The sequence below is a fragment of the Tympanuchus pallidicinctus genome, unplaced genomic scaffold, assembly GCF_026119805.1.
Source record: "Tympanuchus pallidicinctus isolate F22 unplaced genomic scaffold, pur_lepc_1.0 scaffold8, whole genome shotgun sequence".
Taxonomy (NCBI): Eukaryota; Metazoa; Chordata; class Aves; order Galliformes; family Phasianidae; genus Tympanuchus; species Tympanuchus pallidicinctus.
In genome coordinates, this window is record NW_026294802.1 from 9,149,250 (window position 1) to 9,174,576 (window position 25,327).

At 37.1% G+C, this 25,327-nt stretch overlaps 1 protein-coding gene across 5 annotated transcripts in view; it reads left to right on the forward strand.

Annotated features, from left to right (window-relative positions):
* The window catches only part of PARPBP (PARP1 binding protein), a 47,424-nt gene that overhangs the window by 2,625 nt on the left and 19,472 nt on the right, over window positions 1-25,327 (forward strand). For 2 of the 5 annotated variants that reach the window (XM_052669301.1, XM_052669302.1), the window contains exons 3-7: window positions 2,198-2,428; window positions 5,139-5,243; window positions 6,969-7,139; window positions 10,184-10,338; window positions 24,560-24,743. In XM_052669301.1, the coding sequence (XP_052525261.1) occupies window positions 2,198-2,428; window positions 5,139-5,243; window positions 6,969-7,139; window positions 10,184-10,338; window positions 24,560-24,743 (846 nt within the window). Of the gene's footprint in view, window positions 1-2,197; window positions 2,429-3,639; window positions 3,733-5,138; window positions 5,244-6,968; window positions 7,140-7,569; window positions 9,268-10,183; window positions 10,339-12,721; window positions 13,595-24,559; window positions 24,744-25,327 lie in introns of those variants that run through there. The other 3 variants (XM_052669303.1, XM_052669304.1, XM_052669306.1) reach the window with 3 other exon arrangements.

Genomic DNA, 25,327 nt, shown 5'->3' on the forward strand with positions numbered 1-25,327 from the left:
ATTACCAAGATTGGAAAAGACATCTAAGATCATCCAGTGCAACCATCCACCTATCACCAATATTTCCCGCTAAACCATGTCACTCTGTACAACATAGAAGCATTTCTTGAATGCCTCTGGGGTTGATGACTCCACCATCTCCCTGAGCAGAAAAGCCATAGACACTGTAATTATGGAGCAGCAGAAAAAAACCACAAAATTGCTCTAAAGGAACTGAGGAAGGCTTTTTAAAAAAGATAACATTGCTGATAGCCCAGCTGAAATGCCTCTATACTAATGCACGTGGCATGGGAAATAAACAAGAAGAATTAGAATCGATGGAGCAATAAAAAAAGTATGACTTAATTGTTATCACAGAAACAGGGTAGGAAGTATCATGCAATTGGAATACTGTAGTCAGGGAGTGCAATCTTTGTAGAAGAGATGAGCAGGGAATGAGGAGAGTGGGTGTTGCCCTTTGTGTTAAGAAATTGATAGATTGCAAAGAGATGCCCTGATTTTTTTTTTTTTTTTTTTTTTGGTCCTTTCCAGCTACTTGAGCCACCCTACCAGCCCTTGCTGAGAGTGTCTTTGGCTCTGAACAGCACTGCTTAGCAGCAACATTGTTGTGTTATCAACATTTTTTTTCTCTGAGAACCAAAAAATAGCCTCATACCAGACGCTCTGAAGAAAACAACTATGTCCCAGCTGAAACTAAGACACTGTGAAACATAACACTGCAATGTCTATCATGCAATAAAAGTCCAGAACTTTTTGGACTTCCTTTGGGTATTAGTCAGCTGGCATATGCTTATTGCAAAACATCATATTTTATTAATGTTCCCTTTAAAACCAGATATTCTTGACAGTTGACTGTGTAAGTAATGGAGTGCACTGTCACAGTGAGTGCCTGATGGTATAAGTTAGCACCTGGAGTGAAATTCAACTTCAATTTCAAATATTCTTCCAGTGCTAATATAAACTTTGCTAATCTCTACCGGTCCTTGTTCTTGCAAGGAAAAGTTTCGATTTACTAGGTACCATATTTAAACTGTACTGTAATTTAGTTTGAAAAATTCTTTCAGAAGTAAGAAAATAGTGAGAACTTTTTTTTTTTTTCTTCAATGTACTATTGTTTTGATTTTCTTGAAGGTGATTACAATATGGTTACAAATGTAGTTTTTGGGGAAGTTGGAGTGGAAAACATGCTCTATAGAAAACGTATGACATTAATTTTCTTGCAATCTCTGGAGTAGCAGGCATGTTCATAGCACTGAATTGTGCTAGAAACCACATGCAAATTTAAAGATGGCTATAGGGCTGATTTCTGAATTGGGGAGGTTAGAAATGTGTACGTAAGGCTTGGGATGCAGGTCTATCTTTTGTTTCCATTACCATAGCTGAGTCTAACTAGTAGCAAATCTCTGCTACTTTGTAATTTCACTTACATGCAGTAAATACAAGAGCCTGCATGCTGCCCTGGTTAAAATCTTCACAAGCCCAGGTGACCCACGGTTGCCACTACTGAAATACGTCTCCTACTGCCTCACTGTGCTCACATCCATTGAAAGTCAAAGAGTGCAATTTTCTCCACATGGAATTATTCAAGACTTCTGCTTCATCTGCACTTCTGTGTCAGATGCAAATTTGTCAGACTGCCCCTCTACTGCCATGTCACACAGCAACAAAATGTAATGGAATACTGGCAGGAAGGTTCAGCCTCTACTGCCATACCATCGACATCTGCCTATGATGTTGTGGGCCAACAAAATAAAATAGGAGGCATTACTTTTGGACCTACCTGTGCTTAGGTGTATCTTGATTTAATGCATTCATTAGGTCTGTGGCAATAATATCAATATTATGCAAGAGTAGAAGTGTATTAGCATTGGAGGAAAAAAAAAAAATTGATTTTGGTGTGTAATATTCCTGTGAAAATCAATGTCTGTTTCTGTCAGCAAAGTTCAAAATATATGCCTGATATTTTAGAAACAAGGGATCAGGAACAAGGACTGCAAATTCCAAAAAGTCAACTGTAAGGCAAAAGCATTGAAAGAATTGCAGTTATAAGTAACACTCCATTCATTACAAATGCAAATATTTAGATTGTATTAGTTTTTCTTTGTATACATATATGCAACTTGTTTTAAAGTAATTTTTAAAACTACTAAATATATAACATTAATTTTTTTTTTTTTTATTATTGTTGTTTTATTAGCACCATGGAGATTTCGCAGCATCACTCAGTGATGTGATGGAAACTTGGAAATATTTGTTACATGACAAACTAGGATTATTGCATGAGAACATGGAAGAACCTGAAAATTATGCTGACTTTAAAAGGGCCTATCATACTTTCTTAGCAAGCAGCAACATGTTAGATATAATAGACATATATCAAAAGTGCTGTGCTCTTGCACTTGTCTCTGAAGATGAAAGTATTGCCCCCGTAAGTATTTTGTTTGATTGATCTCTGATATTATTTTGATACTTCTGATATTGATTATGGATTTACAGTGCTTCTAAAGTATGTGCAGAAATCCTGAATTATTCACAAGTTACTTGCTTTTTCTGTGTGGAAAACAGATATGTTTAAATTATTAAATCCTTTAAAGACTCATAAGACCATTCCAAAAATTACTTCTTTCTGTCATCCTGCTGGATGTGTAGATCTCTTCTCCAGAAGTTTTTCTGCCAGAAAAAGGCAAACTGTAGAGATTTGATATGACTGGATCAAATCTTAATGATTAACGTGCTCCGGAATTTTGGATATATCTTGCTATGCTGTCCAAATATACTTTTTTTGTTGTTATAAAAATAACATGCTTTTAAACACAAAAATTCCTCCATATTCTACACGTAGCTTCATTTGATGTTTTTTGGGAAACCAGAAGAGATTCATCTTCAGCTACTCAGTCAAGCATCTATTGCAGTGTATTGCAATTCAGTTATTGTAACTCTGCACATAAGGCCATGCTGTAGGCTAGAGAAGTTGTAGTATGTAGTCCAGTCTGACAATGAAAATAGCACAAATTTGATTAATTTTTACCAGATCAAAATATATTGAATAATATATTAGCTGCTGGAAGGAAAAAAAAAAAATTGAGTCCAACTGTTAGACTATTTTAGGACTGATCCAAAGTTTAAAACATGTCATTAAGAACATTATATAAATGCCTCTTAAACACGAACAGGCATGGAATGTCAGCCACCTCTTTAGGATTCCTGCTCCAATGTCTAGAAGATTTTTGTAATTCATAAATTTTTCATAACATCTAATCAGTTTCTGACTGATGCAGCTTTGAACTGCTCTTGTATGTCCTGTCACTAGATACCAGGGAGCAACCCCCTCTCCACTTCCCCTCCTCAGAAAGGATCAATCAGATCATTCCTCAACCTCCTTTTCACCAAGTTTAACGAACACAGTGTTCACAGTTGTTCCTCATAGGATATGCCTTCCAGCTCTTTTAACCAGTTTTGTTGCCTTCTCTGCGCACGGTCAAGTATCTTAATGTGCTTTTTAGAACACGGAGTCCAGAACAGAATATTTGAAGTGAGACAGCACTAATGCTAAATATAGTTGGAGAATGACCCCTTTGATTGTTTGGCTATGCTGAGTTTAATGTACTCCACATTGCTGCTTTCCTTCTTGGCTGCCAGGGTATGTTGCTGACTCATGTTGAGCCAGCTGTCAACCAGAGTCCCCAGGTCCCTTTCTGCAGGACTCCTCTCCAGCCACTTGTGTCCTAGGCTGTACATATGTCTGATATTACTCAATTCCAAAAACAGAATCCAACATTTGATAAATTTCATACTGTTGCAAATAGTCCAATGGTTCTGATCAATGTAGGTCCCTTTTCTAGAAGCATTTTGTATCTTCAGAGAGTCAGCAATACCTACCAGTTTAGTATCATCAGTAAATTTTGGAAGGATGCATTTAACTCCATAGAAATAATTGATGAAAATGTTGAATAGAACTGGTGCCCAGATTGAGCCTTGGAAAATGTTGCTAGTGACTTGTCACCAACCAGATGTAGTCTTTCTTTACTACAGCACTTCAAGCCCTACTTACTGTTCAGCCAGTTTTTCACCCAGCATACAATGTGCCTGTTTGTCTCAAACCTGGACAGTTTATCCAAAAAGACTGAGGGACCGTATCAAAAGCATTGCTAAAATACAGAAAAACTACTTCTACTGCCTTCCTTTTGTTCACAGGGAGATCTTATCATAGAAGGATATTAAATTAGTGAGATAATAATCTTCCTTATCCCGAGCCCTTGTGGGCTGATGATTGGGTTGTGTTAGTAGCAACTAAAAAACTTTGAAATATAAGCATGCCATATGAGTTTGATTTTTGTGCTCTCCAGAGCATGGAAAGGTCAAAGACAAAGGATTTTGATTTAAAAAAAAAATAGTAAAAATAAAATAAATTGTGGATTTAGATTCAACTATTTCTGGCTTGTAAGAAAAATTACAGAAAGAGTTAACTGTCTTCTTGCAGGAAGGTAAACTGAATTATTAGATAAAAACTAGGAAATAAAAAATAAAATATTTCAGTTGCTTTGAGGAACTCTTCCTATTGAGTCAGGAATAAAGCTGTGTCTGTGGAAAAAGTAGTCAAATACTGGAACAGACTCCTGAGAGAATATGTGAAATCTCATCATCAGAAATATCGAAACATAGAAATACTGTTATAAGATTCAGTGAGAGGTATGCTTGTAACAAGTTTGCCTGCTTCCTTAAACTGGGAGAACCTCTACTTAAACATTCCAATTACTGGATACAAAAGAAGTTACAAGGAGGATTGCAGTTCAGGAAGCTCTCATTTTCTAATTTCTTTTTATAATGTAAAAAACTCGAGAAGATTAACGGGCTTTTCATATCTGTGGTGCAATGTTAGCTTCTTGTCTTTCGGGGAAAAAAAAAGATGCTTTTAGTGCGAGTGTCTTACAGAAGTGTACAAGATCTGTAAGTTAAATTGAGTCTTTACACCTGATTTCTCTCTAAACATTTGTACTTATGAAGACTAAAGAAAAAGTAAGTTTTGGGTCTCAGAAAACTAGCAAACTGTAAGAAATCATGGTTTCACTTGGTTTTAATAGTATTTCTGCTTTTTAGTCACCTTCATATTTTAACTGATTCCACTCGTTTTATTGAAGGTTCAACTGCTAGAATTTATTTCTGGTGGAATGAATGTATCAAGAAGTAATGGTTCTGTTCTTCCTTCTGCACCAGTCTACAGACAGGATCAGAACAGTGTGAAGGTAAAAATTATTTCTATCTTTTTTTTTTTTTTTTGTAATGTTAAGTTTCCCATGTCTACACAGCACAATGTGATATGTTACGTTGTTTTCTTTTTGCAATTATTGTTATTAAAATATTGCTATTTTAAAAATAATAAACAAGTGTTTTCAAAGTGTAACTCATCAGTGTGTCTATGGGGTAAGTACATGAACTTATACTCTGAAAGACAGTCCTCTTATGGCAGGCACTTGGTATATAGATGTAATATGTCTATAAGTGCCTTTAAACATTTTTCTTCAAATATACTATCATAGCCTTATTAACTGAGAGTTAAATGATTTGCCTGATGTTGCTAAATGAAGTGCTAAGTGATGTAGACTTATTAGGTTTCATCACCTTGTTTTCATTAGCTTGTATTTACTTCCTTATGGAAGAAATCTGGATAGCAACTGTAATGGTAGCTGTAGCAAAGCAAGCCAGTCTTGTTTATCCCAGTGGATGACTGGAGACTTTTGGGGAACACTTGATTCAACCCCCCAGATAAGAATCTGAGAATACTGTATTGCAGCACTTGAAATGCTAGTGCTTTTGCCATTTCCTAGCTTACTTTACTCACCAGAAGTAGCAATTTAAATGCAGTGTGTAGATACAACTTAAAAAATAATTCTCAACATGTGAGCAAACATTGTCCCAGCAATATGATATCAGGCTGAAAAATGCTTCAGTGAAATGCAGTTTAGTGCTTTTCTGTTTTTTCACTACAGTTCTTCCCTAGATAGCACTTCTACCACTAAGCTAATGGCTTGCTTGACATTGGCATGTGTAGAAAAAAATATTCCTTGCCCTTTTTTTCTTTCTCTCAAATCTATCCTCTTAAGCTGCTACATCTATATATTTTTAATATTCCTGTTGAATAAGAAAAAAATATGTAGCAAATAAAGCTTTTCTCATTAGTTTTCTTTTCATCAATAGTCTTTTTTTGGTCTTTTTTTCTTTTTTTTTTTTTTTTTTTTTTTTTTTAAATTTTTTAAATGTAAATTTTTCAGTTCTGGGACTGTTATTCAGTCCTGAACAGTGCTGCAATATAAGTAATTATATTGATGTAATTTGATTATGTGAGTGGAGTTGAATATAAAATTCTGATTCTTCAATCAGTGAGACTTCTATGATTGATATCCCTGGGAGTCAAGGGGAAAATTAGTGAATCTGAGCTGGAGCTGGTGAGGTGATGAAAATTTTAGCCTACTTGAAATTAATGTAAATCCTTTATGTGGTTTCATGGTATTAGAATTTTACTTTGGGATATAAAAGGAACATCTGTTAGGAGGTCTCTAAGCAGAAACAGATACCCAATTGTAATAGCTAAATATCATAGAATCATAGAACATCTTAATTTGGAAAGAAAACTAGAGATCATTTCGTTCCAACCCCTTCCATGGGCAGGGCTGCCACCCACCAGATCAGACTGCCCAGGGCCCCATCCAACCTGACCTTGAATGCCTTCAGAGATGGAGCATCCACAGCTTTTGTGGGCATCCTGTGTCAGTGTGATTATTCAAGTACAATACACATAATTTTAACGCATATTAATCATGCTTGCTTTTGTCAAAACTTCCAGAATTCCCATACATTAAGTAATAATTTGAAATTATGCAAAGTGAGACACTTCTATAAAAGTCTTATTAGTAGCACACATGTAATTTAACGGCAGGGTGACTAATCAATGTTGATGCTTTTTTATACAGGTGATGCTCTTTGCCAAGAAGTGTTTTTATTCATATTTAAGCCTGCTGGTGAATTCTAAGGATGATCTGGCACTAGCTCGTATTCTAAACATTCCTGACAGAGGACTTGGTAGAGAAGCCTTCACTAAACTAAAACATGCCTCACAGGAGAGAAAAATGTCAATTTTCCTGGTATGTGAATCCAATGAAACTTGCTGTAGATCAGATCAGAGATAATGAAATAGATTTATAAAAACATGAAATGTTACTTTAGTCTCATCTGCAAGACTACCATTTGCAAGCCAACTCAAACACTATCATAAGGAGAGTTTCAAGGCTTAAAAACAAAGAAAACCAGCACAACAGATTTCGTCTTATAAAGTAGATGATTGATTGGTCATGAGATCTAAAGATACCCCAAAAAAGTAATTTCTGCCTGTGAACCTCTAGAACGCTACAATGTGATCTGGTAAAAACAGGAATCTCTTGACAAAAAGAGTCTATTAATAATATATCCAGAGTGTTGCAAGTACATACTTTGGTTAAGTGGAAAAAACACAATTTTTCTGTGTATTTGTTAAACTGTAGCCTAATGTTTCTTTGCACAAAATTCCTTTTGTAGAGCAATCTGAAGAAAAAAATTCAGTGCTTGATGTGTAGATGAAAGACCAAAATTTGGAGGAACAGTATTGCTGTTTTTTCGGCTCTGACTCAGAATTTTTGGAGTGTAATACTTGCCATTCATTTACAGCTTGATCAGTCTTGAAACATTCTTCAAGATGTGATTGATATGGGATATTCTTGCTCATGTTATTCTCAAAGGCACAGGGCTGGAGAGAGAAAAAACAAAGGATGGTGTTCTCCCTTATACAGGAACAAGAAAAAATTACAGCACATAGTCCTCAGAGAGGCTTGGAGCTAAGGAATCTAATTTTGTATGTGAGGTGAATTTATATTTATAATTAGAGCAGTTATAGCCAGCGCACAGGCATCTCAAAAATAGAGGAGTAAGATTTCTTTCTCCAGAGAATCAATGTGGTCCCTCATATTCAGATAATCAAATTTTGCATACACAGTGGGATCTGTACAGTCAACAGTAGACCAAGGAAAAATAGTATGGGTATATAAAAGTCTCTCAAGCAGCTGCACTATTGCTTCAGATTTTACGGTTTAAAAATATGGAAAATTTGTGAAATCTCAGTTGCAGGATTAATTATTTGAGCTCCTAATGCTCTGTTAAAATTCTATGTGAAAAAAAAAAGGCTGTGTTTGGACTGGATTTATTGCTTCTTCCTCCCAGCTGCCAGAGGGGAAACTTCTCTACTGTGTAAAGAAGTTGTCTTTTCTGGCATCTATGTCTTGCAGAAAGTCCTGCAAAGCCAGAATACTTTCCATTGGAAGGCAAGGTCCTATGAACAATATTAATCCAGTGCAAAAGCAGGGATACTGGCAGGTTTATTTTCTTTGCTAGAGTAATTCCAGTTGTATTCTTTACAGTCCCAAGAGCTTTATGATTTAACTGTGTAGTATGAAATTAAATTGTATAGGTAGAATTAATATTGCTGTATCTCTCAAATGTTTTAGGTTCTTATCTTTAACTTTTTATGGGGAGATTTATTTTATTTAACTGTTGGCTTAAAATGTGAGGGGTTACACTCTAAAGTGTGCTGCTGTTGTGGTTCAACCTGGCAGACAGCTCAGCACCACACAGCTGTTTGCTCACTCTCTTTGCATTCCAGTAGGATGGAGGAGAGAATCAGGAAAAAAAAGATCTCATAGGTTGAGATTATAAATCTTACTAAGATGGAAAAGGATGAGAGAAATAATAGTAATGATAAGAACATTTATGTATGCATGTGATGCACAGTGAAATTGTTCGCCACCCATTGACTAATGCTCAGCCAGACCCTGAGCAGCAGCAGCTCCCCCACCCCAAATTCCCCCAGTTTTATATTTGCATGATGTCATATGGTATGGAATAGCCCTTTGGCCAGTTTAGGTCAACAGTTGTGGTTCTGTCCCTTCCCAGCTTCTTGTGCACCCCCCGCCCTGTCACTGACACGACATGGGAAGCTGAAATATCCTTGATGCTGTGTAGCGCTGCTGAGCAGCAACTTAAACATCAGCATGTTATCAGTGTTGTTTTTCTGCTAAAGCTAAAACATAGCATCATAGCAGACAATATGAAGAAAATCTGTTCTGTCTCAGTTGAAACCAGATCAATATCCGCTTCTTATTCTGTATTGTTTATATAGTACTCAAGTCCCACACTTTTTCCAATACACCCCAATTAATTACCATCACCTTTTCTGCCTTCTGAGAGAGAGAGAGAGAGATATATAGATATAGAAATCTGTATCATCTGTGTCATATACATATACATATATATATATACACGTATATATATATATATACACGTATATATATATATATATATATATATACACGTATATATATATATATATACACGTATATATATATATGTATGCGCAGACATTGTTTCCATAGTCTTTTGGCCATTTCACAATGTTGTCTGTGGAGTTCACTTAATCTGTGACTTTGGGCTCCATCTATTGTAACAGTCCTTCAGGACAAGAGACTTGTTGGATGTTGCATGCATCAACTAGATGTTGTTAAGAAAATCAGCTCCATCCCAATTGAAACCAGGACGACTGCTGATGGGACATCTCTTATTTTCAGTGTCTTTACTGTATATAAAATATAGGGAAACTTTCAGAATGGAGTATCTGTGATGCTAGAACCTTTAGCTATTTTTTTTTTTTTTTTAGAAAATTTGAATATTCATAGTATTTATTTCTACCCCTAAAAATAAATATAATTCTCAAGTCAATCTTTGTGTGCTTGTATTAAATGTTCCTAGGTTGTAAACAACCCTCTAAATGTAAGATTTGTCTTTGTTTGGTAAGCGCGAACACTTAAAGAGCAGCAACAACAACAACAAAACTATGCAATTTTAATAAAGTAGTTTTTTTCCAAGCTATCAGTGTAAATATCAAATCAGTTGGATCATTTTCGTTTAACTTGTAAGTACTTTAAACCCCAACTTTAAGTATTGGGCTTGCAAATGTATACGGAGAAATGTAAACAGCTTGCAATTAAAAGGTATTCTGTTGGTTTCCATTAGATTTCTATTATTATCCAGCTGTTATGTGGTTTATGTATCTGTAGGAAGTCAATTCAAAATATGTTCATTTTCTAAATATTTCTCCTAATAGATGGCAACATCTTTTATCCGAACAGTAGAACATGGAGGAAAAGGCTGTGCAGCTTCATTATTTGATCCACTAAGAGTCCACCTAAAGGGGCTTTCTAACTTCATTAATTTTATTGACAAGCTGGGAGAAATTATTGGTGAAATCCCAGATCCAAGGTAATACAATTTCTATTGTATTTCTGTCTCTTTTGAGCAACTTCCTATTTTTCTTGTTCGTCTGGCTTGAGGAGGGGGGGACAAAGGAAGATCTAATCACTTATTTCATAGTAAATGTTTAAATCTTTAATTTTTAGCTAGGAAAATACAAATGTTTGGAAAACAGCTTGGATAAGCTTTTAGGTTTTGAGGCTAATATTTGTATTAATTTTTTACTTGATTAGTGCATGTATGTACATTTGGTTAGTTCCTTAATTGTAAGTGGATTTCCAAAAGGTTTAAATCACGTGGGTCTGATAAAGACATAAAGATCTTTTAATTTTTCTTCCTCATTTATTACTCCTTTATGTTATAGCACTTTATTTACTTTTCTATAAAGGACTCCCTTGTCAATCATTTCTTTCGTATTAAGAGCTGATGAATAATGGCAGGTTATTTAGCCTTTCTGCTCCCTTATTTCTAACAACTGAAGCTAGTTGTATTAGTTATTTCTTGGGAAGGCTCTTGTGAAGCTTTTGTGTTTGGATGTTTCTGAAGACTTGAAGTTAATCTTTTGAGCAGGGTTATAAGTGTAGGATGAATGACAGACAAGCATCAGTATAATAGTTACTTAAATTAGTAGGTGCTAGGACAGTAGGACAGTACTGGCTTTAGGGTGGAGCATTCTTTTTAAATAATAGAGGTTAGTAATATTTTTCATTTATAATCAGCAATTTTTTTTTGTACAAAATTTTAGCCAATTACCTATTATAGTTCTATGCTCAAAGATCTGTTTTAGTTTAGATAATATGATTTATGTAGTTGTGAAAATAAAATGTTATAGGACAACAAAAAGCCTTATTTAAATTACCATTCATATTCCATTGAAATTGGAAGTATTTCTGAAGTTGTTTTTTTTTTTTTTTTTTTTTTTTTCCCCATGCTGTTTTTGTTTTACTTTTCAATGCTGCTTCTTGGTTTTTTCATTTGAACATTCTAGATACCAGAGACAATCCATCTATGTCTGTAATCATTGAAGAAAACTTCTGACTCCACTTCTAGCATGTGCTTTTTTCCTTATTTATGTCTGGCATTATACATTCATAAAAATGAGGAAAGAAAGTAACACTTGTGTACCAACTTATCTTTTAAGATGGAAAGACTACTTTCTGATTATGTGTGATTCAGCAAATTGTAGCATTTTATGTCTCTTGTTAATCGCACCCTTCTGTTTAAAATGTGAGAAAAATCAGTAGTTGCTTTGGAAAATTGGAATTTCTAATTGGGAGAATTGTCTTGAGCCTGGAAATCATTTTCAACATTCATCTGTTTATTCTATTGCTTTCTCTTTTTTTCCTGTTGCTGTAGCTGCTGCCCTTTTCAGCATTCAAGTTCCTTTTATAATTCTGTATAGATGATACGAGAATCTATACTATTTTATGACATATCTCATTAATATCAGACTCTGGCACGTTCAGTAGATTACATGTATGTATGTAGTTGTCATTGTTTGTATCACTTGTCAAGAACAAAAGCTATCTGTGCTGTATTTTTTTTTTTTTTTTGTTATCTCGCACTTCGAATGTTTTCTTTTTAACTGCAAGATATATTAAAAAAAATACTGCTATCAGGTTTATATGTTTCTATACCTAGTAGCTAAATATTTGTAGGACAATTTATACAATTATATACCAATTTGTTGACTGTCTTCAAAGGAATATTCATTAGAATGCTGAAGTTCTTGAACTTAAGGATCACAAGATTTGTGAACAGAAAGAAAACTATTCCATTTTCCTTTTGCAAGTGTTTAGTAAGCCATGCGAGTGGAGACAGTCTGCATGACCTGCCTGTGATTTTACATTTATTATAAATTCCAAAAGAAGCAGTTTAACAAAAGAAATTTCTCTAATTCTATTACTACTGCAGAATGAAGAACAGGAGAGAAACGAGACAAACAAACAAAAAAACCCGAAGAAATGAGCAACAGTGCAGCAGAAGTTTTTAGTTGCTTACTCCTTAGGAACTTTCTCAGAAATCTGGGAGGATAACGAGCAATCTATGTGGCGTTGCTCTTTCTCTGCTGTAAAGGTCTTAGTATTTTCTGTGCTACAAAGTACACAAAATGTTTTTCTCATCCTCAAGTCATTCCATTAAGAAAGAAACTGAACAATAGATGAGTAGAACAGCAAAGTCTTAATGAAACTATGATGTTCTGATTCAGGTGAGACACAAACTTTAAGGACATCTGGTAGCAGGAGATAGTATTTAAAAAAACAAAAACAATCAAACAAACAAACAAACAAAAAAAAAAACAAAACCCCACCAAAACAGTATTTTCAAGGAGAATTTGCTGAGCAGAATAAACATTGTTACAAATCTCTGAAATTTTCTTCTCATTCTCTAGCTGTGCAACATTAGAAGACGTTGCTGAACTTTCAGGAATCAGTAGAAGCACGAACATTCCTTGAAGTTTGGGGATGCTGTGAAGCTTACAACCCCTCAAACTATTTACAGATTCTGTACATCTTGGACAATGTTTATGAAGTAAATAGAGAACTTGCATGATCTACTTGTTTCCTGTCAAGAGACAGAAAAATGCAAGTGTTGCATTTGCCAGTGGATGATTATTATCCACCTGCTGAACTGGAGGCTCTTTTATGATATAAATTAAAGCCTGCAGTACCCATCTATTTTTGAAATCCTCCTCATTTAGACCAAATGGTAAAATGCTGCTTACATCCAGGTAGAACATTTCTTCTATTTCTCAAATGACATTTTTCAACTTTATGAAAGCTTTGTGTCACTCAAAACTGAGTGATGGAAAAGTATTTGTATTATTCGTTGCTGCAATTTTTGCTTCATGTGCACATGAATATGTGTATACAAAAGTTATAAGTCCCAACTGGTTTCATAGAGTAAGTTGGTAGATGGCAGATTTTTCTTCTCGAATTGGCCCTCACTTTGTTGTAAGTACTGTCCACTAGGTGACACTATTGCACAGCTCACAGTAGTAGCAGTTTAAACTGAACAGCTGTAGTAGGTGTTCTGTTTATCACCTTTGAGTGAGTGTGATGCTTTGGGTGGGATCTTCATATCAAGTCCATGAACAGTCTTCTACATTTGATTTACAGTTTGACTTGATCACATATGTATTAGTGCAATAAGCTTTCAGAGGATAGGGAAAATACTGCTTCTGGTGTTGCCTTTGTAAAGCTGTGATTGCATCTTAAAATACAGGAGTACTTAGGAGAGAATGCATATGAAGCTTTATTTGATTGTCCTGAATATTTGGATAGCTTTCACACAGCTCTGGAGTTTTGTGTTCTAAACTTGTGGGAAAGTTGTGCAAGTATGTGCAAAGCACTGTCTTTGGAATTTTAGAATCATTATGGTTGGTAAAGACCTCTAAGGTCATCTAGACCAATGTCAACCTGTCTCTACTAACCATGTCCTTCAGTGCTGCATCCACACATTTCTCAAACACCTCTGGAGACAGTGGTTCAAACACCTTCTTGGACAGCCTGTGCCAGTGCAGTACCACTCTTAAGAATTTTTTCCTAATATCTAACCTGAACAATTCTCTGATGCAGCTTAAGGCCATTACCTCTTGCCCTCCTACTAGTTATCTGAGAGGTAACTGGTATAACTCCACCCTTGCTACAGTCTCCTTCCAGGCCATTGTAAAAGGGATAAGGTCTCTCCTGGGCCTCTTCTCCACACTGAAGAATCAGTTCCCTCAGTCACTTCTCATGAGGCTTGTTCTCCAGACCCTTTATCAGCTTTGTTGCTTGTTTTTGGGCACATTGAACTCAAGATCATGAAATAATTCTTGTGAAAGTAGCTTCAGGAAGCTTTTGATTCGACTTCCTACTCAAAACAGGTCAATTATGAGATCAGCCTAGGTTAGTTAGGACTTTGTCCAGTTAAGTTTTGAAAACCTTCAAGGATGGAGACTGCAGCATCCTTCTTGGCAACTTGTTCCACTGCTTGAGTGTCCTCATGACAATAAGCTTTTTTTGCATATCCAGTTAAGACCTATCTTATTTCAGTTTATGCCTATTGTCTCTCTTCTGTCCACTATCTGCCAACTGCCTGTCTTCCTCTTCTTGATCACTTCCTTGTGGGTATCAGAAGGCTGCTAGTGGATCTCCCAGAAGCCTTCTCTTCTCCAGTTTGAACAATCTGTTCCTTTAACTTCTCAGATGACGTGTTTCCCTGACCATCTTGGCATTCTTTTACTAAACTTGCTTCAGTTTATCAGTATCCATTCTGGACTGGGGGGCCAAAAACTGGATACAGCATTCTAAGTTCAGTCCAATAAGTGCTGATTAGAGAAGGATAATCACATTCCTTAGACTACTGGCTACGCTACTGTAGATGCAGCCAAAGATACTGTTGACCTTGTTTGTTGCCAAGGCACACTCCTGGCTTGTTTAGCTTGCTGAATGTGCACCAAGACTCCCAAGTTTTTTTCCACAGAATTTTGTGCCCAGCCAGTAACATTGCAAGGGCATATCTCTTTCCAAGAATTTGCATTTCCTGTTGAATTTTTTATGGTTCCTGTCAGCCCTTTTCTCCAGTCTGTCTAGGTACCACACTGCATGGAAGCACTTCCCCACGATGTATTGAATGTTCTACCCAGTTTTGTGCCATCTGCAAATGCGATAAGCATATATTTTATCACCACTTCTAGTTCACCAACAAAGGTATATAGACAGAATCACAGAATTGTAGGGGTTGGAAGGGACCTCTAGAGATTGTCATGACCAACCCCGATGACAAAGCAGGTTCCCTAAACCAGATTGCACATCCAGGTGAGATTAGAATATCTCCAGAGAAGGAGACTCCACAACCCCCCTGGGCAGCCTGTTCCAGTGCTCCATCACCCTCACCATAAAGAAGTTCTTGCTCACAGTCGTGCGGAACTTCTTATGCTGCAGCTTGTATCCATTTCCCCTTGTCCTGTCTCCCCATACCACTGAAAAGAGACTGGCCTCACTATTATGGCCCCCACACCTCAGATATTTATAATCTTGGATTAGATCCCCTCTCAGTCATCATTTCTCAAGGCTACACATAGAATCATAGAATGGTTTGGATTGGAAGGGACCTGAAGGATCATCAAGCTCCATCCCTTCTGCCACAGGCAGGGCCACCAACCTCCACATTGGATACTAGACCAGTCTTCCAGGAGCCCTGTCCAAGATGTCCTTGAGCACTTTCAGGGATGGGGTATCCACAGTGTCTCTGGACAGCCTGTTCCAGCACTTCATCACTCTCCTGGTAAAGAACTTCCCCCAATATCCAACCTAAATCTTCCCTCCTTCAACTTAAAACCATTTCCTCTTGTCCTGCTATTATCTACCCTAGTAAAGAGCTGACTCTCCTCCTGTTTATAGGCTGTTTATAGGTTCAGGTACTGAAAGGCTGCAATGAGGTCACCCTGCAGCCTTCTCTTCTCCAAGCTGAACAAGCCCAGTTCCCTCAGCCTGTCTTTATAGGAGAGGTGCTCCACCTCTCTAATAATCTTTGTGGCTCTCCTCTGGACCCTCTCCAACAGCTCCCTGTCTTTCTTGTACCGGGGCCCCAGACCTGGATGCGGTACTCCAGATGGGGCCTCATAAGGGCAGAGTAGAGAGGGGCAATCACTTCCCTGTCCTTGCTGGCCACCTCTCTTCTGATGGAGCCCAGGATACTATTTGCTTTCCAAGCTGCAGGAGCACACTGCTAGTTCGTGTTAAGCTTCTCATCCACCAGGACCCCTAGTCCTTCTCTGCAGGGCTGCTCTCAAGGGCTGCTCCTTCCAGTCTGTATATATGCTGGGGATTACTTCAGCCCAAGTACAAAACCTTGCACTTTGTTGTGTTGAACCTCATTAGATTTTCCCAGGCCCACCTTTCAAGCCTGTTAAAGTTCCTCTGAATGGCATTCCTTCCTGCCACTGTGTCATCTGCACCACTCAGCTTGGTGTCATCAGCGAACTTGCTGAGGGTGCACTCGATTCCGTCATTGATGCAGTTGATAAAAATGTTGAAGAGCACTCATCCCAAGATGGACTCCTGGGGAGCACTGCTCGTTACCGGCCTCCACCTGGACATAGAACCATTAATCACCACTCTGTTTCTGTTGCCTTTCAACCAATTCCTTATCCACTGAGTGGTTCACCTATCAATGGGATCCTGGGCTCCATCAGGAGAGGGGTGGTCAGCAGGGAGAGGGAGGTGATTGTTCCTCTCTACTCGGCTCTTGTGAGGCCCCATCTGGAGTACCATGTCCAGGTGTGGAGCCCTCAGTACAAGAAAGACACTGAGATTTTGGAAAGGGTCCAGAGGAGGGCGACTAAGATGATCAGGGGGCTGGAGCACCTCCCCTGTGAGGACAGGCTGAGGGAGTTGGGCTTGTTCATCCTGGAGAAGAGAAGGCTGCGGGGTGACCTCATTGCAGCCTATCAATACCTGAAGGGAACCTACACCCAGGAGGGGAGTAAACTCTTCAAAAGGGCTGACAACAGCAGGACTAGGGGAAATGGATCCAAGTTGAAGGAGGGAAGATTTAGGTTGGATGTTAGGGGGAAGTTCTTTACAAGGAGAGTGGTTAGGCCCTGGAATGGGCTGCCCAGGGAGGTTGTGGATGCCCTGTCCTCGGACGTGTTCAAGGCCAGGTTGGACGGGGTCCTGGGCAACCTGATCTGAATGTGTATGTTTGGTGGCCCTGCTAGGCAGGGGGGTTGGAACTACATGATCCTTGAGGTCCCTTCCAACCCGGGTGATTCTGTGATTCTGTGATTCTGTGATCAAATCCACATCTCTCCAATTTGGAGATAAGGATGTGGTGGGGAACCATGTCAAAGGCCTTGCACAAGTCCAAGTAAATAACATCAGTTGCTTTCCCTGGAAAAGCACGCATGCTCTTCTAGTATATTTGTTTAGTCTTATAGTTTCATTACAGGATCTGAGGAGTGTTGCGTGGTATGGAGAATAACACATATTAATCTTGGTGCATGAACACACTGACAGAACACCAACTATGTTTCAGGTAGTAAGTTCTTGAGAAGATGTCAGGTGTTTTTTTCCAGGTGGCATCTCCTGAGGGAGGGTCATTTTTAGCTTAGTGGAAGAAGGCAGAGGTAAACATTTTTGACAGTGCAGCATAGGTACATGGAAAAATACTTAGCAATGGTGTTATTATTATTATTATTATTTGCTGTGCTTCTATTGTGGATCTACTGAACTGCAGAACTCCAAAGGGTTTTAAGTTGTGTCTTCACCATACGTATTGTTCTGTGTGATTTTTAAAAAGTCAGCGATAAGGGACAAATGCTTAAGTTCATTGTTTGGGGTGAAGTTTTTGAGTAATGGATTTTGATATAACTATTTCTTTCCCAGATATTTTAAAAATATGGATAAGTCCACTGATAAAATTTTATTGTTGAAATTTTATTGAAGATGAACAGCTATTTTTTTTCATTTTTATGCAAATGACTTAGCTACCAAAAGTAGGTTTACTTTAAAGGCACAGTTACTACTCTGTTAGGAGCAATTCTATTTTTTATTCTTTCTTACTTCTATTTTCTCTAGTTTTTCTCCTCTCGTAAGATGGAACTAGTTGAAAACCTGTTTTTTTGTTTGTTTGTTTTTTATGTTTGAGAATAGAACTAAATTGCTACACTCTTTGCCTGATTTCAAATTTTAAAAATGGATATCTGTTTATTGCTTAAATTCTGAAATATTTTCCTAAATCTGTAACTGTCAATAAGGCTGTGATTTCTAACCCTTGATGCATGACTATGTCTTTGTAACCTATTGAAATATGTTTTATTTGAGTACATAAATTGTATGCCATCTCTTTTTTCCTCAGTCAGGCATTCTTATCTTAATTTAGACATCTGGTTTTTCTTTATGGCTACAAGGCAAATGAGAGAAATACTATGTGAATAGTATACTCTTCTTTTAGTGCTGATTCATGCTGACAATAGTCAGCTGTTTCTTCTGTCAATTCTTATCAAATCTTAAATGTCATAGGTCTTTTGTATTAAACTTCACTGAAAAGGAGGATATTGAATAAAGATCACACAGAACCACAGAATTGTAGGGGCTTGGAATCATTGAGGGATCAATGTAGGGATCATTGTGTCCAACCCCACTGGTTCTGTACAGCATGTTGCGCAGGAAAGCATCCAGGCAGGTCTTAAATATTACCAGAGAAGGAGACTCCACAGCCTTTCTGGGCAGCTTGTTTCAATGCTCCATCACTCTGACAGTGAAGAAGTTATTCCTTGTATTAGTATGGAACATCCTTGTACCAGTTTCTGCCAGTTGGCCCTTGTTCTACTGTTGCTCACCACCAAAGAGTCCACCTCCGTCAACTGGTTTCCTACACTTTAGATGTTTGTTAGCAGTGATGAGATTCCCTCTCATTCTTCTCCAGAGTTCCGACCTGAAATCTTCTAGAAGGTAGAATTTAGAAGATAAGAACGGTCTTATTTCAGAGCCTTGTTCACTTCTTGGGTAGTTTTTCCTAATCAGATTTGCCAAACAGTCATCTTAGCACGATAGAATTGTAATGGGATGGCTGTCTCTAGACTGAGGAAACTCATAGAGAACAACTCTAAAGGAAGATGGGGGAAATTTATAAGGAAATACTATGTTTCTGGTCTATGTTTTACTCACTGCTGTCAGAAACTACAGAAGGGTGTTAATTTATTATTTCTGAAATTATGATCTTGAGCTGCTCATGATAACAAACCAAATTTATTTTTTTGATTGTTTTCATAAGTCTTTCTTGTTAGACATTTGACAGTATGGATAATCAAAGGTAAAAAGTGGCCAATAGGTGACAGTGATCAGCTGATCTAAAATATCTGGGGACTTGTTCATTTAAAAAAAAAACAAAAACGTTAACAAGGCATTAATTCTAAAATTAAACAGTCTGCCTGTGAAGTCTTAAGTTCAATCACCTGAGATGCATATGGATTGCTCTAAAAGTAATGCCTTCTATTTATTTCCTTGGACATTACAACAGACTGAAAGAGCACAATAATACTTTCATATAGCCAATTCTCAGCTACAAAAACAGTATTTTTCAACATAGGCACCTCCATTAGCTGTGCATTTTTGTCAGTGATAAACAAGAACCTGCAGGCCATGCTCATGAAAATCTGTACCAGTGAAGGTGACCCAATGCTTCATAGCTGCTATGATGGCATCACTGCTAGAAAATGTTACCCATGCAGTCCATCTTTCAGTGGCGCAAACAGATGGAATTCAGAAGGTGCCAAATCTGGGCAATAGAGGGGATGTAGTAGGGCAGTCCAGCCAAAATTGGTAATGTGCTTCATAGTCTTCAAACTGGTATGGCACCTAGCATTATTGTGTTGCAAAATAAAGATTATCTTCTTGAGCCTGACTACAGAAATTTGAGCCTTCTGCTTAGTTGGTGTCTTGATGTAGTAGTCAGAGTTGATGGTTTGTCCATGTTCAAGAAATCCAGAAGGATCCCCCCATACCTATCCCAAAAAAACAGTGCACTTTACCTGCTGAGGGCTGTGTCCTGAACTCTTTCTTCTGTAGGGAAGTCACATATTGCCACTCCATAGACTGCTGTTTTGACTCTATCTCATAGTAGTGATACCATGTCTTGCCTGCAGTGATGATGCAATTCTGGGAACTGTCACCTTCAGCCTTGTGTTTGTTCAATGGGTCCAGACAAACTTGCTTACAGTGTTCTTTCTGTTCCTATGTGAGCATTTGCTTATCCCTTGTGGCATACTGTTTGCTGCAGTCCAAGGTTGCCACAACTGTTTCCAATGCATTGAAGCCGATATTCAGCTCTGCACACAATTCTCTGGTCACAATCCACCAATTTGCACAGATGAGCTGATGGAGATACCCTTCACTTCGTGGTGTTATAGCTGTGGATGGACATCTGGAATGTGGCTTGTCTTTCATGTTGCTGTCACCATTGCTGAAATGCATCACCCAGCACCTCACTGTACTCATATCCACTGTTTGATCTTCATAAACATTCAGTTAGCATCAATGAATGTCAATGGATGCCATTTTTTCCACATGAAAGAATTTAATTTCACATCTTTTTTTCATATGCAATTCCATATCAGATGCCATTTTATCAGACTGCGCCTCTGTTGCCATCAGAGGCACAACAGCAAGATGTAATGAAATGTTGGTGGGAAGGTTCAAACTCTACTGCCATACCAACACGATCTGCCTCTGATGTCACGGACCAATGGAATAAAATAGGAGGCATTACTTTCAGAATTCCCTCATATTAACATAGCCCTGAGTTGTGTGATTGCATGCTTTCCCTCACTCACTTGCACAGCATTCTAAACTATTTTGGGCAGGAAATAAAAGAATGAATTGAGACTGTGTCATGAAAGATGGAGGTATTTGTGAGAGCCTTACTTCATGTTTCAGCAGCTAGGATGATGCAGCCCATCAGAGAATCTTTGTTGGTGCAACTTGAGGCCATTCCCTCTTGTCCTATTGTTAGCTGCATGGGAAGAAGAGGCCAACCCCACCTCACCACTGTCTCCCTTCATGTTGTTGTAGAGAGTGATAACATCTCCCCTGAGCCTCCTCCAGACTAAGTAATCCCAGTTATCTCAGCTGCTCCTCCTAAGATGTATGCTCCAGATCCTTTACAGCTTCGTTGCCCTTCTCTGAACACGCTCCAGTGCCTCAGTGTCTTTCTTGTAGTGAGGGGCCCGAAACTGAACGCAGCTCTAGAGGTGTAGCCTCACCAGTGCTGAGTACAGAGGGGTAATCAGTTCCCTGCTCCTGCTGGCAGCACTATTTCTGATACAAGCTAGGATGCGATTGGCCTTCTTGGCCACCTTCTGCTGGCTCATGTTCAGCCAAGCATTGACTAAAACCCCCAGGTCTCTTTCCTCTATGTAGAACAAAGAAATCTTATTGCATGTGACTCTGATGAGAAAATCATATTATTAGAGATCTTTAAAAAAACTGCTACCTTAGGATATCTATTATAGTGATAACTGAGTGATATTTGTTGTTAATTGGATTTGAAAAGAGTCCTTGCGTAATATGACTTAGAAGACCAATGATGTGAGACTTACGCACCTTGTTTTAGAATATTTCATGTCAGCAGCCTGAGATCTGAGAATTGTTAGCAGGCACCCTGACTGGAAAGGAAAAAGTTTCCCAAGTTCAGTATTACCTTAGACAAATGGCATTACTTGGTTTAACGTTTATTCTTGAATTCACTTGGGTTTTGCCCTTCTTTTTCAGCATTAAGAAGAATTAAAATTCTTAACGTCTGCTGATGCAAAAAATGATTTTAAGACAGATAAGTTGGTTGATACAATTCCATATTGAAAACAATCTTTACTGGCATTCTAGCTGTTAGGAATTGCAAGGTGGGTAGCAGTTTTCTACCTCATTTAATTCATATAAACATTTACTATCTAGTACTATGCCAGATATTTTACACTCCATTTAGATTCAAATGGTTTTTCTAGGAAATATGAATGAGAGTAATCTGGCATTCAGACTCCTTTTCCAATAAGCAAAACAAAAACCACCAGCACAACCCCCAAAAGCTGCATTTTTACAGCATTTTCCTTTTATTTTCATGCTTTTAGGTGAACTTTGCTTGAATGTCAGTAGCAATGAAATTTTCCTAGTGAATCTAGAGATTCTCAGGTCACTTATTTTATTACTTGAATTAGAAGTATTGCATCTGTTATTTAATTTATAAATCTACCTTCAAGATTATTGCTTTTTGAAACATTTTTGATCCAGTGAGTTGTCTTTTCTGATAAACAGATGATGATCTTCTACTACCAAATGGACTGCTTAAATTTTAACAGTGGCCTAACCATCTCAATTGATGCTATAGATAACATAGTTAACTGCCAAAAGAATGCCTTAATTGCTTTTCCAACTCAGACTGGTCTGAGTGTACGTTATGAAACTATAAGACTTGGTCAGTGAGGGCTTTTTGTAGTAAGTTTATGAGTAGCACCAAGGAGAGGTGTATACAGCATTTCATAAATTTATTCAATATTTTAATAAAATTCACAACAAATGATACTGAATATATCACAAATGATATTGAATTCTTCATTCAATATCATTTCCTGTTGTAAAATGCGTAAGCTGTGGCACAGTGTTTCAGTAACTAATCCATACACATTAGATGAATACTTGATGTCTTATTTATATAATAATAATAATATTCATATTATTATTATATAATAATAATAATAATAATAATAATAATAATAATAATAAATATAATATATTAAAGTATGAATAAACTTTTCTTTACTCCAATTAGTACTACGTATGTCAGATTGGGAACTGGAACTCTTTCCTGGAAAAGAAGAGGGAATATGGGGAGAAAAATAGATTAAATTAACTTTACTTATAACAGCTAAGATCCTTAGTTGGCATTGAGTAGTAGAAGCAAAAAAATACCAAACAAATAAATAGAAAATATTTTTATCCTATTTTTTCTTCCGTGGAGAAAAACTGCAAGGTAATCAAGAATTACAGACAACACATAGCATTTTAATTAAGGATGCAATTATCTTTTTTTATATTTTTTGTGTCCAGTGTTGTATATGGAATAATCCTTCTTCCAGCATATACATACATTATGTATATATATATCCCTGGGCATATATAGGGAAGATCTATACTTTGAAAGACAGCTTCAGCCAAACACTTCACCTGCTTGTTTGTTCTAGAGTTGTAGATTCCATACAGTATTTATGGAGCAGATACACCTCAGTTAATACAATGCTTTTCTCAGTTGAGGGTATTGTTTTGGAAAATATCACTTTAGTCCTGAGGAAATAAAACTGTTTGGCAAGTATCAGGAGGCTTGGCTAGAGTTCCTATACATATCTCTGATACAGAATTTTCTTCAACAATACTCTCTTACCTCTTGACAACTTGCACTGAATGATTTTTATTTTTTTCTCCCCTTGAACTTTTCATTCTCTTGTGGTTAGGCTGAATTCTGTTTTTTGGAGCAGAGGTACTCAAGCATTGGTTTTTTCCTTTCTTTAAGATGTGCTATGGTTCTTGAGCTTTGTGCTGAGGGACTTCACCTGGTGACTTTCCTTTTGGCTGAGTTCATGCATTGTGCTTAAGCTTCTGGAAAGCTAACGTTTATCTGTTTAAACAAGACTGTGAATTCTAATGTGAATTGAATAATCTTTAATCTGTAAAAGTTAAAGCTGAAAACTGCATGGAAATAGTTGTTTCTGACCTGGAAAAAAGCCAAAAATGTTTCATATTAACTTCAGGGCTTCTAAGTTATTTACCAGGAGTTTTGTTCAGCCAGAGTAATCCAAAGCAGCAAGATGCCTGGCCTCATTCCTTCCATGTATTTTAACAGAAAACAATATAAACAAACTTGTTTCCCTCTGACGGAGTCCTTGTTCTTCCTTAGCCCCACACAGTTATTTTCTATTTTGGATTATGAATCTAGACAGATAGAATTTTACTTGATGGAGGTGTTCCTAGCAGGAATTCTGAGACTTCTCTTTAGAATTTAATGTGTGCAAAATATGACTGTCTCTGTATTTACAAGGTATCGTTTTAGGAAAATTAGGTAGCTATTAAGTGTGGAGGAAGTTGAAAAGTTAGCCTTGCCCTTGCCTATGGCAAAACAAATATTTTGGCATTCAATTATTTATATTTTTTATGTCTAACTTCATGGATGTTTCTGGACTTAGAGTAAATATACTCTATGTTTTCTCTTGATTAGAAGATTGGTACTGTGTACCTTTATGTAAAAACAGAATGTTCATTTAGTCTAATTACTAACTACTGAAACAAAATTGAAAGCAGACTGATATTTTAAAGAACTTTCATGAAACACAATGCTCAAAATCTGAATTGGATGTTAAATTAGGATCCATGTTTGTTCACTTAACAGCTTACAAGCGAAACAGTAACTATTGGTTTAAAGAAAGTGCTTTTCTTTGGACTTTATGGAAAAGTTAGTTTTGTGTTGCAGGTCAGAGTAGTACTAAATGCTGAATTCATTACCTTTTCTTATAATCTCTGTTTTTCTTAAGCAGGCTATTATGTTGGACAATGCTTCCACACTGCTCTTTGATTTGAAAGATCAAAGCTTTTCTCTGAAGAGTTTTGATTAACTGTGAAGACTAGCTATGTTCAACACTAATAGGTATACTAAAGTGCTGCCAAGATTAATGTGGAGATGACCCTCTGCCTATTTTCAGAGTTGCAGGGGGGCAAATTCTGTCAACAGTGAAGATGCATTTGATGAAAGGCCGAAGCAATGGGGATCCTTTCTATCAGGCAGTAGAGGAAGTTGTACAAGATTTGGATTTGAGGATTAAAAATATTATCGATTCACAACATGAAGTCTTGACTGTTAGTGCCACTGGAGTCAGTCCAACACGGGTAATGGGACTTCTTTTGTTCTTTTTACTATTTAGCTTTACAAGAAAGTAAATGTCCTTCTCCTGGTTTTGTTGTTGTTCTGTGTTTTTTTTTTTGTTTTTTTTTTAAAGACTTTTATATAGGGTATTAGCTTTTCCTACTAACAGAGCAGTGTCATTTCCCCTGCAATGTGGTTTTAAACTTGCTGAAAGACTTATACTTTAGGATTACAGTGTGGATTTCAAAAAGATGTTTTATTTAAGCTTCTTACATTGAAATAGTACATTAAATGCTGTTCACAATTTATTTTGTTCTTGCAGCAGTTCTAAATGTAAATACTTGTAACTGTTAGATTTGACAGTAATTTCAAAGTAGTAGACCTATAACATTTCCAAGCAGAAAAAAGCCCTCTTGAAAGTGGAGTTAAGATTTGAGAACATACATCTGCACTTTGATTAAAGAACACAAATTTTAATTAGCTCTGAGTCAAGTATTATGAAGTGTAAGAAGCTCAAAATATGGTTGAATCTGAAAGAAGTCCGGAATATGGTGAAACCTTGGCAGGGATAACAAATGAAAACCCAAATACTCTGTGTATGCTTTTC